This window comes from Sciurus vulgaris (genome assembly GCF_902686455.1).
Source record: "Sciurus vulgaris genome assembly, chromosome: 14".
Taxonomy (NCBI): Eukaryota; Metazoa; Chordata; class Mammalia; order Rodentia; family Sciuridae; genus Sciurus; species Sciurus vulgaris.
Genome location: NC_136475.1, coordinates 15,774,854 through 15,790,489, shown reverse-complemented (window position 1 = coordinate 15,790,489; position 15,636 = coordinate 15,774,854). Strand labels below are relative to the sequence as shown.

Genomic DNA, 15,636 nt, shown 5'->3' with positions numbered 1-15,636 from the left:
GACTACATGATGGCACATATTGTACATTTTGGCTATTATAACACCAGTAATTGATTACCTACTGCAGTGCCTGATACAGGGCAGATTTTCAATCAATGTCCAAGCATGGGCGAATGCAAGAGTGGAATTCAATTTAGTTGTTAGCCACTTCTTTCATGGGGTGTCTTATGACACAAATAGTGGGAAAATACCAAATCATTTTAGCGATGTGAAATTCCTAAAGTAAATTTTCTGGTGTAGAAAGCTAGAAACTACTCTTGAGTCATGTTCCTCAGAGGAAGATTCCTGAAAGTATAATCCCTTATATAATAAGGGACCTCAAGATCCCCTAGAGATATATGATTTCTAGTGTATGGGAAATTTGTAGAGGGAAATTGGAAGACATGAAATTGAACAGTCAGCAACCCTAGGATATTTAGACTAGAATACTTGTAACCAGGTAAGTAAGTTTTCATTCTAAGTATTTACTGCTGTATAAAAGTGTTTGGGTAAACAGATTCCAATTTGGTGTTCAAAAAAGTATACGAATAGAGTAGTCTTAAAAATGTTCCTTTCATGGTTATTAGCCATGAAAATATTTCCAGGCATATATCAAATTTTTTTTTCAATAAAATGGAAATCAATGAATGAGGGAATTTGGCTTTCTTCTGTTTTTTTGAGTTGGGCAGGAACACTCCCAGAAATTGTGATTAATTTTTATGCACTGCTATTCAGGTGATGGAAAAGATGATCAAGATCCTTGGGTAATACTTGGGTGTACCATCTGTGCTCCTAAACCCTCAGCTCTTCTCTTCTTCCTCAAAGGGATTCAGGTGATATAACCTCTCCAGCCATGTGACAATGAGGTCGAGACCACCGATTTATTTATTTTATTTGGAGTGAATTTCCTTCTTTCTGTTGCATAACCATTGCATTTCCTATTAACCTTGAGATTACAGTGTGTAGAGAGTGGTAAATTAACCATTATTCACTCACTCATATTTTATTGAGCACCCACTTCATGCCAGGTATAAGGCTTCCACTGGAGTAATAACCATGAGCAAGACTGAGTCTTTGCCCTGAAGGAATTCATAGCCAGAAAATGGCGGTGGTTCAGTAAAGAGAGATTACTGTGCAGACTGATCAATCCAGAGGCCACCCTGTGTCCCTAATGCAAGTCCTTGGGTCAGGCACTCTACATAGTGCTGACCGGCACTATGAAATGGGCAACATTTTAGGGAAGGAAACAGGCATGAACGGGCCAAGTAACTTGCCCAGGGTCACATGACTGGTGAGGGATATTCTGACTTTTGAATCTCTCGGGATTCCTAATGATTCTACTGTCTCCTGCTTTTTGGTGGAGGTGAGGCAGCAACTCCACTCTGTCCCCTCAAGAAGAGAAGGGTGTTTGATCAGATCCTGAAGGACGAGGAGTGCTGTAGCTGGCTGTTGTGACAAAATCCCACAGCCTGCACAGTCATCTGTTCCTCATGGTTCCGGAGGCCGGAAGCGCAGGATCAGTGCATCAGCACGGTGAGCTCTGTGGAGGACCCTCCTAGGGGGCAGTAGCTACAGTGTGGCTGCATCCTCACTTGGCAGAGAGAGATGGCTTCCTCTTCTTATCAAGTCATGAATTCCATCCTAAGAACCCGAACCTCCTGACCTCATCTAGACTTTGCATTTGGGTGAGCAGGAAGGAACCACAAGCATTCAATTCAAAACAAATATGGCGATGGTTTATTCCAGTGAGAAGAAAGAGAACTGCAAAGTCCTTGAGGCATGAGCCAACCGTGTCCCCCCAGGAAGGTTGGCACAATTTCACTTTTAATTTATGGAGGCTGAAGTTGGAGGACTTAGAGTGTGAGAGTTTGAGTCTAGAAGACTTAGAAAGATCACTGCCCACTATTTTGAAAGACACAAGAGACAGAGACGAATGGCAGCTGAGATTCCAAACAACCCTGAAATAAAATCTTCAACTTATTTTTATTGATTATTTAATTTTGAGTGTGACACTCTCTGAGCCTCATCTGCAAAACACAAAATGGCAATAGTTATAAAGCAAAGGATATCTGTACAAGCTAAACTGCTGCAGGTACTGAGGTACTTTTCCAATAAAAACAGTCACTCAGAGAGACCAGGAGTCTGGTGATTCTAAACCAGACTGCCTATTACCATTTCCTTGTGGGTTTTATTTAATTAATTTATTTTTGGTACCAGGGGTTGAAGCCAGGGGCGTTCTGCCACTCAGCCACATCCCCAGCTGTTTCACTTTTTAATTTTGAGACAGGGTCTAAGTTGCTTAGGGACTCCTAAGTTATTGAGGCTGGCTTTGAACTTGTAAGCTACACAATGAATGGCATCCTAATGGGTTTTAAAAGAGACTGACACTTGTGTCCAGCCTCAGAGGTTCTCATTACTTGGTCTGGTATGGAATCTTGGCATGGATGCTATGTTAAAGCTCTGCTGGTGGATGGGAGATGCTGATCCAACTCATCCCACCCACCGTCCCCGAGGTCTGAGAGCAGAAGACAACCTTGGAGCTGAAGAATAAGCTCTGGCTACTAGTCGGGTCCTCCAGATTGGGCATCAAGTGGCTTCCTATGTATTGCTTAGTTCTTCTTTATTGGGATTGAGCATGCTGACTGCTACTGCTACTCTTTCAGGTGCTCCTTGACTTATAGTGACTTACAGCAGGGTGATGACCCCTTACTCCTAACCCACTGCCTATTACCCTAAGTCAAAAATGCATTTACTGCCCCTGACTTGGCCACACACCCAAGCTCAGCAACCCAGCGCACTGCCCAGTGTTGGTTGTCTTCCCTCCTGAGTGAGCTTGAACTGTGTTTCGCTGCTACTGTCCAGCATTGCTGGAGAGGATCAGAAGGCACAGTGCTGGCCCAGGAAAAGATCCAGAGTCCAAGTACAATCCCCACTGAGTGTGGACTGCTTCTGCACCATTGTAAAGTAAAAAAATTATAAGTTGAACCATTATAAGTTTTGTGCCATCTGAACTATCAGAGCAGCCGCCACCAGACTCCTGGACTGTGGAGGTCCAATAAGGCAAAGCCACCCTTCTCAGGCCTCAGAGGGCTCCCTTCCCCCCACAAGCTCCTCAGGAGGAGCAAGTAGTGATGAACAGAGATGCAGTTTCAAACCTGAAGGCTCTCGCCCCTTGGGAAGACACCCAGACTTTGCTTCAAGGACTGTCTCAAGTCACCACCCACGTGGAAGGTAGGGACTGTGCCCCTCTGCCAGGGTGCTTCGTCCCGGGTGACTTGGCCAGTAGTTATAGGAGGGAGGTGCCTGAACTCCATTGGGTCTCTCAGTGTTCTTTTTGTTTTGGGAAAGAAAACATCCGTGGACGTCGGGGAGGGAGGACTTTTCTTGGCACGTCCGCAGCTGCAGAGTTCAGACGTGGACATATTGTACGCTTGTTCCTTCTGCTCTGGTGCAGGGCTTTCTGTATTTTTAGTCTTTCCTGACACTGCCAAGACAGGCAGTGCAGAGATGGAGGACAGGCTTGCTGGCCTGTGCGACAGAAGCGTCTCGCCGAGAGCGGTGGCAACATATGCTGGAGGCCCCTGTTTGCCGTGGGGTCTGGGGGAGGGGTGCATGCTTTGTTTTGGCTTCATTTAGAGCTTTTCCAGCACTTCACACTTGGGGCTCCAGGATGTGTCGGAACAGAGGATTCGCTGGATGAACTAGCTTTGTGGGTGTCTAAGGCAACATAGCAAGTTTGGAAAAAATGGATAACACTTAAGTTTATCTTTAAGCTGCAAATAAAATATTTACATTTGGGTACGTACGTACCGCAAAATAGCTTATCAAAACACTACGGATTTGGAATTGTGATCACTTGGGTTGACTTCTCCCTCTACTCCAAATAAAAGAAGGTTGGTTGTGTAAATTACAATAAAAAAAAAAAAAAAAACTCCAGTGGAAATTGGTAATATCTTAACTGAACCAACTGTATATATAACTCAAAACCCATAAAGACATTCTTTATTCTTTCTGGTTTCTCATCCCCTGTAACAATAGTAATACCAAAGCTAATTTCATCTCTACCTCATGAGGTCCCATTGGGTTTACTACAATAACTACCCAACTAGGGTTCTATACCTTTTCCTTGCAAAGCATTCCTTATGAAGTGGTAAGAATTATATTGCAATACCAATTTGATCCTTAGCTCTGACTCAAGACGTTCAGTGAAACCGCATGAATGGTTCACTAACAGCAGTACAAGAGACCAGCTCTTTGGAATGGCACACACCTTCCATGGATGCTTCCAACTCCAATTGAACTGACATCTAGCCTCGTGAAACTCTAGGCAAACATTCAGACCTAGTATCATGTGACTTTTCTCAGTGCTCTCAGCCTCAAAAAAGTGTCCTCTCTGTGCAGTCGTTGATGGAGGGCTATGATAGTTCCACATCTCCATCATACTGGCCACAGGCTGTTAAACCTGGTTACTTTCCCCTGCTGGGAGGAACACAGGAGGGTGAGGATTATGTCTTACTCTGGCAGCTTTTGGTGCCTTGCCTGTGGGGAGCCCTCGGCATATGTTTGCTAAACTAAGTGGCTTCTGGTTGTCAGCCATGTGCCCATTTGCCAAGCGAGCCTGGCAGGGCTGCTCTTAGGGGTCCCTGGTGAGACACTAGTTTGAGTTATTGGATTAACGTGAATGGCTTGGAAGGGAACTTATTCTAAAACAACTGGTACTTGAGCTTCAGGCTGCTTTTGCCCATCATCTAACTTAATGAGATTGTGGTGTATTTTTATTATATTCTAGTGGAAGAGAGATGCTTGGGGCTTTATTTTTCTAACTCTTTACACAGAATTCAAAATAGGTGCCCATTCTGCTACTTGCTTCCTGTCTGTGCCAATCTGCACACACATACACACACACAAAGACACACAGGAATATCCCTACTGACACAGACTAACACACACAGATGCACGTGCACTAACACACTGCACAGACACATATGCACAAACATACAGCCACATACACACACACAGGCACACTCATATACTAATGTGCACATATACTAATGTGCATGCTTAGTTAATATTCCATTTTATTTCATGGTCCCCACAGTCCTGTGAACAATTCTTAACAGATTCTTTTTGCTACCCTTCCTACTTAGGCCCTTTTGGATTTTGACCTTTTGGATATACTCAAGATATGAGCTCCTTTGATATAAGTTTGAATCTGAGATGTGAGTGAAACAGGCATCGTGAATATAGTTTTGCATGTATACTTTGATAACAAGCTAGACAATCTCTAATGACTTGGTGGCTCTTCTCTATGAGGAAATGACAGAATACTCCTCAAATGCAAGCGAGGAGATACTCAGTAAGGGAAATGCTATCAATTATGAAATGGTATACAGAATATGTCAATGTCCTATTTCAGCATGCTCTGGCTGATGAATTTCATTCGACATCTACTAGGATGAAGTTACTAAGTAAATTACTAGGGAAAGTAATACCACAAGGGTAAAAGTTTAATCTGTTAGGAAAATAAAGTCTAGATGAGCCATTTATGTAACATCTGAGGTGAGACTCATTACCAGCCATCTTCCTCATTTCCACCTCCTCATCTCGCCAAAGACCTTGGTTAGGTCAATTTATTTAAAATCAACCAATTTATTTAAAATCAACAGAACTTAATTTCTTTGAAAATAGTATTTGAGTCTGGCCTTTCATGGATTCAGATAAAGCTTTCCTTTAATTAATCCAAATTGTAATAATATAGATTGCATGTAAATCTATTTACATTGTAGATCTTCATGTTTCAATAGAATTAATAAATATTCAGTACTGTTTAAGTTAAACATTGAATTGTGTGAGATGGATTTTTAGATGTTTTCTCTAGGCACAATCCAAAACCATCAAAGACAAGGCCTCACTGCTCTCGCAGGCTGCCATCGAGAAGCCTGTAGGAAAGAAACTCAACTTTCTCAGAGGTCCTTTCAAGATCTCGGCATCTGAAACAATGTAGGACACTACCCAGACAAAAATATGCTTTCTTCAAAATTGTATAAATGTGCAAATAATTTCAAATGTCTACCTATATAAAATTATATATTATAAAATTATATTTTATATAAAATATAATATACTATTATTACATAAACATTATTAAATATTAAATTGTATAAGTTATATGTGTATGTGTATATGTATGTGAGCTATCCACACACACACAGGCACATACAGACACACATTGGATGTCCGAGGATCTTTCAATTCATATTAGAATCAAAAGCCTGTCCACGTCTTAGGTCTATGAAATTAGAAGATATCTGTGTCAACTGCATTGTTGATAACAATGTTTCATTAGAGGTTTGATAATTAACAATAATCACAGCAAATATACTGAGGGCTTACTGCTTGCAGCCACTTTTCATGTATTATCTCAGTTAATCTTTACTGTAAACCTATGAAAAAGAGATTGCTTTCCATGTGAGGTCTATTAGAGTCACCCCATTAGTGAGCACAGCCACCTCCACATTGGATATGACTCCAAAGTACATGCCCTTAATTCACTTTATGTGGAAGAGTCTCTTAGCTTTACTTAGACAGTGACCAAACATGACCAGACCCCACAAGCCAATTCATGACTGTGACTGACCCTTTTAATTCTGTCATCAAAGTGTGATGCATTGGAAAAGTATGTAATATAGTCAGCTCAGGAAATGGGAAGGAAGCTCCGAGTTTTGTAATATGCATGATGCTATGTGCTTTTTGAATGTTAGAAGCATAAGTAGAAAAGTAAAGTACATGGGGACATGCACTTGAAGGATATTTCTGTGGGTCAAACCTCTCCAGGCAGCTAGCAAACTGCCCCCTCCCTTTCTTTAAATACCTATCTGCTGTTCCTGTTTTGTAAAGGGGAGTCACAATCAAAAGTTAGGCTATTCGGCTAGAGCAAACAAGAGGACAGGACTCAGCATGACAGCTCTGGAACATTTATTCCCAGTTATGGATTCTTTCTTACTTTCTCTCCCATGTTTTTTCTCAATCTTATATCTCCTCTGCTTCTCTCTGTGTGGGGACTTATCCTGATTCCTCTGCCCTCTGTGTAGCCTGAGCCCTTTACTGTGGCTTACCATGGCCCTGTGGACCCAGCTACCAGGGCTTCCTCTCTGCTCACCTTACTTTTCTAGGTTTCCAGTTCTCAGGGAATCACCCTTTCAAACTGCACGTCAGAGGGTCTGGTTTGGAGGTCACCAGGTATTGGCTGTCTTATGTTAGCTGTTTGCTTTCACTTATTTGTGTTTTAGGCATTTAGGAGCAGAATCACATGATATAAAATATGGCCAATAATTTCTTAGAAGGTTAGTGGACAAGGAAATTTCCCGTGGGATACTAAATAATGTCTTTGGGGATCTTTCCATATTGGTAATCTACTTTGTGCAAGTATAGCTTTTGTATGCACTGTAAGCCATACAAGAGACTTTCCAACCTCGATAGAACATGAAAACCATAATTTATCATAGTTTTCATAATTTCTAAGAGAATTAATCCATTTTCCTATTTTTGAACACACTATCACTGTTTGTAGGGACAATAAAATTTTAAGAAGAGCAACAATAAAAGCTACCAAAAAATGTCATTCAGTGGCCTCTTTTTATATACTACATACTTTTCATTTTGAATATTTCTAATAGGTCTAAAGGATGAATATAATCATCTCTATTTTACAGAAAAAGAGACAGGGGTTCAGGAAGATTCAGTGACTGGCCCAAGGTTAAGAGTGTTGGGAGTGTGGTAAACATACAGGTCACTCTGATTCACAAACCTACATTTTTCTATGTTTTATTATATTGGCAATGTTTTCAAATTTTAACAGTCATATGTACCTTAAAGAAGTAAAGAGGCCTACTGTATTCACTACTATATTTATGTTTCCTCTTCCTTCATTTCACAAGTTGAAGGTATGCTCTTGTGTCATGTCCCTCTAACCTTTAGTATTCCTTATAGAACAGGTGAGGTGTGCTGGTGACACATTCTGTCCTCCTTCACAGATGGCTTCGTTTCATCTTTATGTCTCTAAGATATCACTAGATGCAGAGTTTGGGGTTGATAGATCATTTCTTTGGGCACCTTAAAAAAATTGTACTCCCAGGTGAGGTGGGCCATGTCTATAATCCCAGCAGCTTGGGAGACTGAGGCAGGAGTGACTAGTGCCTAGATAACTTAGTGAAACCCTGTCTCAAAATTAAATTTAGAAAAAAGAGCTGGGGATGTGGCTCAGTGGTTAAACACCTCTGGGTTCCATTCCTGGTTACCCTCCCATCCTGCAAATAATAAAATAAAAAAGTAATATTGTCTTTTGACCTCCATCATTCTTGATAAGGAATTTTCAGTCATTAGGGTTGTTATCCCCTGTATGTAGTGTGTCATATTCCCCCTCCCTGGCTACTTTTAAGACTTTATAGTTTTCAGTTATTTTACTTTTATGCATCAGGGATGATTTCTTTGAAGTTTTTCTCTTTGGAGTTTTTTTTTTTTTTTTTTTTTTGGTGTGTGTGTGTGTGTGTGTGTGTGTGTGTGTGTGTGTGTGTGTCTGTAAACATGACTCGTCACATTTGTGAGATTCTTTAGGCATTATGCTTATATTTTCCTGCACGACTACCTCTTGCCTCTGCTTTAGTGACCCCAATGACACAAATGTGAGAACTTTTGATATTGTCCCACAATGTCTGGGATGCCACTCATGTTTGGTCATTATTTTTTCCCTTGGCTGTTCTTCCTCCTGCTTGGTGCTTGTGTATATTCAAATACAGAACTTCAGAGTCTCTTCTCCAGCTCTCTCCCCGGGGGGTTTCCTTCACATCCTCTGGCTTCTAGAGTCCCCTGTTCCCAGTTTCTCTGGCCAGAGGGACTGAATTCTCTTAGAGTTTTGGCCTCCTGTGCTGTAGCGCAGTTTCACACGTTTCAGCCCCAGGACTAAACACCCCAAGAAAGGAGGCAATCTATGACAAGGCCACCTCCACTGTTGCTACAACACAGTTTCCTTCTGGTTCCTCTGCAGTAAGTGGTCTTTCCTCCACTGGGTGCAGACCTACATATGAAGTTGATCCAGCTGTGGAACTAGGAGAAAGAAGGGAGAACCCCCGCCTGAGTCTGGCTGGCAGGGGCCCCTTTCCCTTGATCTCTCTCTATCCAGATGATGCACTTACCTAGTTTTTTTTTTTTTTTTTTCCTTTGCTATTTGCCTCTTCTACAGTTACCTAATTCCTAATTTGACGGGCCTTCAGGCCAAATCCAGGTGGAGAGAAAAAGAAAAAGAGAAAAACAAAATGTAGAAAACCCTTCTCAGCCAACTTGACCCTTCTTTGCCATTGACTTTCCTTCTCAATCCACTGGCTGTTATTTCCTTTTAGGGTCTCCACACAGCTGTTGGTCATTCTTATCCAGATTTAGTTGTGATCAGCCGAATCACATAACGAGAGCCTTATTTCCTGGACTGCCTCTTCGTCGTGTTTCTCCCTGAGTACTTGCTTGGCACAGAACCCACTGCGTGACAGACAGCTCCAACCATTTTGTAAGTGAAGTGAATGAAAATGAAAAATGCGAGACTCATCATTTATCTCTGAAAGTCTGGCAAATATTTGGTCTGTAGTCTGCCACTCTCACTTCCCACGCTCAAAGCTGCCATTGATAACGCTTGTTCCTTGGTCTCCACCAGAGATCTGTTCCAGGACCGCAAGGATACCGAAACCCACAGATACTCAAGCCCCCTGTCCAGAATGACATAGTATTTACATATAAGCCTCTGCATAGCCTCACTTTTATTTAAACTATCTCTAGATGACTTAGAATACATGATACAATGTGTGTGCTGTTTACCTGGTTGTTATACCGTATCGTTTAGGGGACAAAGCCAAGGAAAAATGTCTATGCATGTTCATTGCAGGCGTGATTTTGTTTTTTAAATGTTTTCTATCCGAGGCTGGTTAAACCCTTGGATACAGAGCTCATGCATTTGGAGGGACAACTGTATTTCTTTGTTGCTCTGCTCCTTGCTGAACCTAAAAACAGCTGCAGGATACTTTTAACATAGCAGAGCTGGAAGCACTGAGGAGTGAGGTAAATGCTGACCTTTTGTTCCTGTCGAGGTCTAAGATAACGGCAGAAACCCTCAGCCTTCCTTTCGCATTCAACCGTGAGGGTTCTTCTCAAATCCGATCTTGCCATTCTCTGTTCTCTAAGGTTCCAGTTGATTGATACAGTTCTTTCTTGCAAGCAGGATTATTGAGAAAAATAATTCTTCACTTGGCAATGAAGTTTCTGTTTTTTAATTATTTGACTGAAATATTTCACTGAGTTTTTCTTCCTTTATGTGAATAAGAATTCATTTTCTTCTTTTAACCTTAGGGAAATGGTGAATTTGTTTAATAGATTGGTAATTATCCAGCTCAAAAGAGATTATTAGAGTTCCTTTTCACTTGATTACTATATATCTCCAAACCCACAATCCGTTTATCAGCAATTGCATCCGATCACTCAGCCTTACTTGTCCTTGACTATGAGATTCCTGAGCTTCTTGTCTTGACCCTTCCTAAATGTAAATATTAATAGAATGTGGTATTCCTTAACTGTATCTGATATAAAATTTCAGATTTGTTTTTGGAAAACCCATCTGTATAAACCTTTTATGATTTTGCTGGTCATTTTTTAATTTTATTGCCTTAGTATATTTGCAATTGAGGTATGATCTAAATAAAATTGTACTTTTTGTTTAGGGGCTTGGGGTTATTATTATAAGCTTTCAAAGAATCATTTTTGTACAAGGTGCTTGGGCAGTGTTTGTAATGTGAATGTCTTTTCATGCCTTTGTACATTTGCTGGGAAATACCCATGTGTAACTACCAACTGGCGCTTACCCAAGAGAGTAAATGGAATTTTAAGTGTCGCCACTTTTAAAATGAGGAATCTGGTCAGGAAAATGAGCTCCTGTTGTGTATGAGATATGTGTGTTGTGCAAATTCCGAACATAAATTGTGTGCAGTGGCCCATGCCTGTAATTCCAGCAGCTGGGGAGGCTGAGGCAGGAGGTGCACAAGTTCAAAGCCAACCTCAGCAACTCAGTGAGGTCCTAAGAAACTTAGTGAAACCCTGTCTCAAAATACAAAATTAAAGGGGTGGGGATATGGTTCAGTGGTTAAGCACCCCTGGGTTCAAACCCTGGTACTAAAAATATCTCCCTAAAACGAAAAAAATCAACCAACCAAACCAAAAAAAAAAATCACACACACACACACACACACACACACACACACACACACACACAACAATAACAACGAAATTCTGAACTCCAGAGTTACTGAAGGTCATCATCTTGGTCATCACTGAGTCCAGGGTCACCTGGTAAGAAGTCCTGTTTAAGATAATTCAGGACCATAGCCTGGGATTCCATCTAGCAGTGCTAGGGAACCTTCCACATGACAGCCTGCTGTGTCCACAAGCTAAGTGTGCTTTTCTTTCTTCCTTTTCTCCTGCGGTTTCCAGTTTACCGTGGCTTCTGGGCAGTCCTGATGCTCCTGGGTGTGGTTGCGGTGGTGACCGCCAGCTTTCTGATCATCTGCGCGGCCCCCTTCGCCAGCCACCTTCTCTATAAAGCTGGGGGAGGCTCCTACATTGCTGCAGGTATGTACCGTGCAGGGGGTGGGTTCTGGCCCTGGGTTTTCTCTACCTGTTTGTGATTTCCATTTCTAGATATAGGTCTAGATGCAGGTCTTCTAGAAATAGTAATACCATAATGTTCCTATGCAAAAGCTCTCAGGTGTCTGACACTTGAGCCTCTCTCTGTTTTGTGTGTGTCACCACAATTAACCCTCAGGACCGTCTTGGCTCATTTCATAAGGAGAACACGGTGGCTCCGAGGGGAGAGGTCAGCAAGAGCCTTTTTATCTTTCCTGCTGTGTTAATTTCCTACCTGTCAGAGAGTAGGGGTCACAATATGTCAGGATATAGGTACATTTTCCTATGCTCTTAAAAAGATAGCTCCTTACGGGTGTGGGGCATGAACATGGAAAAGCAAAAGAAAGCAAGAAGTATGAGACCAGGAAGCAAATACTTAGTCTCAGATATGAGAGGCTTAAAGGAAAGGAGAGATTAAAACATAAAGAGAAACCAAAGAAACATCCCAGTGCATCGAAGGAACGATAGTCTCCCAACACCCTTCCTGCTCGTTCTTCCAATATAATACACAACTGGGACCACCTTATCATATCCTTGTTGATACCAACTTCATCAATTTTTCCATTAAAGCCAAACTGGACTTAATGTAGTCAGTGATGGACTGTCTGTATGCCAAGTGTATATCCCTTGTATAACTGATTGTGTAATGACTGAAATTGAGAAATTGGGGCAGAAGTATCGAGTGTCTTTAAGGATTGCAAAGGATCCACAATTTGAATGATTACTGTGCACACACAAAAGAACCTATGCAGATGACTGCTTAGTATAAAGAGTAACTCAGCACGTGTTACATTGTGGCCACAGTTGACCGCAACCTTAAACGAAGAATCCAGAAGATCCCTGGAGTTCCTATCATGTACATTTCTACCAATAGATACAACATCCAGGGTATGACAGATAAAATATTAGTATTTGTTATATCCTCTTGGGCAGGAAAAGTCTCATGCTTACAGGTAACTAAGGATGACTGTCCACTGGCAAGTTCTTCCACTAAACAATTTTTTAAAGTAATCATGAAGCCAATAAATCGTCCTTCAACACTTGCCAACAGAAGGAGTTTTAAAAATCTTACACCTATTATTAACAATCCCTGGTAATGAGGATCCGCATTCTATCCTTTCAAAATCAAAGATGGAAACTTACATACTGTCCCAGGGAAAGATGAAGACAAAATGGAGTATTTTTCTTGAGCTACGTTTGTCAACCAGCCAAGTTCTTCTCTGTGCCACATTTAATACAGCACCATGTGTATAGTCATTTACTGAGCTAAATCAAATTGAATTTCCAGTGCTTTCTTTGGTTAGATTTTATATTTTCAAAATGAAAACATCTCAAAGAACATCTAAATTTCATTCCCTCAGGGCTGGCTCCACTGTTGCCTGTTCGCATCTCCTTGCCCATTCTGTGCCAGCCTGGTGCTCTACAAGGCAGTTAGGAACAGGTGCTGTGCGGGCTCAGGGTGCTAGTGGCTGCTTTATCAATGCCACGAAGAGAACTGGACACTCCTTATTTAGGCAGATGGTCTTAGGGAAGGGCAAGGCCAGATTCCAAATGGCCATTGCCGGGCGTGTGCACATAGAAAAACTCTTTGTCCTCAGTAAGATGACTGTTTTGGGGCATTCTGTGTTTGGCAGATGGTGCTAATGTTACAGCTGGGTAGGGCGGGAGCGAAGGGTGGGCTTAGGGCCAGGCCTGGAGGACGGCACCTTCCTCAGGCAGGGCAGGGCAGGGCGTGTGTTTCCTGGGAAGGGTCGGCTTCTCACAGACAGGATATAATAGTCATTGTCAGGACATTACAACCCCAAGCTTGTGTTTCAGTGACTCACCAAGCTCCTCAACAAGCCTGAACAGCTACTATGATCTGTTTTCATGTGGGCTCATGGAGAACTCCCATACAAAGGGGTTGACCCTTGTCTTCCCTTGCCAGAGGAAAAGTGTTGACCCCTTACTAGGCATCAGGTGAGACGGGAAAACTGCAGAAGGAGTTAGAAAGGGTAGGAATTTGGGGTTAATCAGAGAAATTTACCATACAGCTGGCACTTCCCAATTCAAACATCAACACAAAGTGACATCAAGACACATTTTGCTGTTTAAGGAAAATGTCAAAGCGTACAAGAAAGGAAAAAAATCCTGGACATTTTAGGTACTGACATCGAAGGACAAGCATCAAAACCAGAGATGGGTGTTTGACAGCATGTTAGGGTAGAAATGCTTCCCTCCATACTTGAAATCGTGCGGTCTGGGATGACCCAGAGGGGGACAGGCTGTCACCTGGAGCTGGGAATTGGGGAGCTTCTGCACCTCTTGAGATGATGAGATGACTTAGATACCTTGAGATTCAAAGGATGAGACCCCGCTCCAGGCACAGGTTGTTAAAGGAAGTGAATTGCTTTTGCTGTGTAGTCTTCTTGGGTGCTGACGGACGGAGGCCGAGCTGTGCCTTGTCCGCTGCACATGCCTGTTTGCTTAGGCCATTCCCAGACCCTGGTTTGCTTTCCCTCTGGGGCAATGGTTTCCTGGACTATGATTGCTGATCAGGGTCATAAACAGAGCAAATCATCAGGAGCCATGTAAGTCCCCTGCCACGTAGGATGAGCAGCCTGATGACCAGCCTCCTGAGGGCCTGCTATCCCGCCTGCTCTAGAGATGTTTTGTAAATAACTGAGTGAGGTGGACCTCCTGAAAATCTAGACTGGGAAAGGCCAATGGAATTAAAAGGATTAGAACAATTCCCATCCCCAGCAGGAAGGATTAACCTGGAAGGAAGTGGGATTTGCGTTTTTTAACCTTGTTTCTTTCCAAAGACCAGGGAGACATTGCAATAGCTCATTAGTAAACCATATTTATTTCTACACAAGAGCGCTATGAGGGCTATGCAAACAAGAGATTGTGTCCCTCACTTAATCAAAAAAGAAAGAAAAGAAAGCTTAGAAGCCAGTGGACATGGTTCTCAGGCACTTTCCTCGGGCTGAGAGATCGTGTGGGTCACACAGAGGTGCTCTGCGTCCTGCCTGGCTCCTCTCCTGTTCCTCTAGATAAAGCAGAGTGTGGCATTGCTCAGAGCAGGAGAAGGGTATGTGGAGGCAACAGAAGCCCCGAGCAGGAAGGGATTAGGGAAGAATTGCTGACGGCCTGGGGGCACATGCGGCTCCCTCTGCACCTGCACTTCTGCATCACCAAAGCTCCAGGCTGTCAACAGCTGCCTGCCACTGACGCCAAAGGGGACTCCGTGTTAGAGAACAGGCTTGGGTACAGACACTTGGCTACAGTGCCTTTCTAAAGCGTCTGTGTTTTAACAGAAGCAGACTTTCAGGTAAAATCAAAAGTCCGACTTTCCAACATGGAAAGGAATATTTTCCCAAAGTCCAGTGCTTAACATATTTTTTCAGCCCTGGTGTGTTGGAGATGGGTGGAATGTGAAAAAATTCTTAATAAAAGCTATGTGTTCCCAGCATACCTACCAGCCAGACGTACTTCTTACAGTAGAAATAGTGTCCTAAATTTAATGACCCAGGAACAGCAGTTCAGATTTCCTCAGAACTTCTTTAGGCAGGACAAGAGAAGTCCTAGTTATCTCCAAGTTTCTGAGCGGGCCTGTTGTGGGCCTTGCAGTGTGCTGTCTGTTGTTATATTTGGGACTTTATCTAGAAAAGCTGTTGTCTGGATTCTGATATCATTACAGTGTGGGAAGGCTTTGCTTCACATTTTAATGTGGGTTTTCTGACATCCTCGGTTTGACATTTTCCATAAATGTCAAGTGTTAACATCAGCCTTGCTCAATATTACATAGGAAATGGTTGCAAAGAGTTTTAATTGCAAACATATTTTAAAATGTTACTACTTTTCTTTCTCAGATTCTTCTGTGAATGTTTATTCCCTGCCACTGCCCCCGCAACACACATAACACTTTTCAGTTTAAATGTGTCTGACAGATTCTTAGAA

The 15,636-nt window shown here is 42.3% G+C and overlaps 1 protein-coding gene and 1 pseudogene across 2 annotated transcripts in view; both read left to right on the top strand.

Annotated features, from left to right (window-relative positions):
- The window catches only part of TMEM182 (transmembrane protein 182), a 49,590-nt gene that overhangs the window by 20,980 nt on the left and 12,974 nt on the right, over positions 1-15,636 (top strand). Inside the window, exon 4 of the mRNA XM_079110713.1 lies at positions 11,503-11,640. Coding sequence (XP_078966839.1) covers positions 11,503-11,640 — 138 coding nt within the window. The remainder of the gene's footprint in view (positions 1-11,502; positions 11,641-15,636) is intronic.
- LOC306644131 (rRNA-processing protein FCF1 homolog) lies at positions 12,023-13,345 on the top strand (annotated as a pseudogene). The gene has a single exon. The product of its transcript is annotated as an rRNA-processing protein FCF1 homolog (transcript).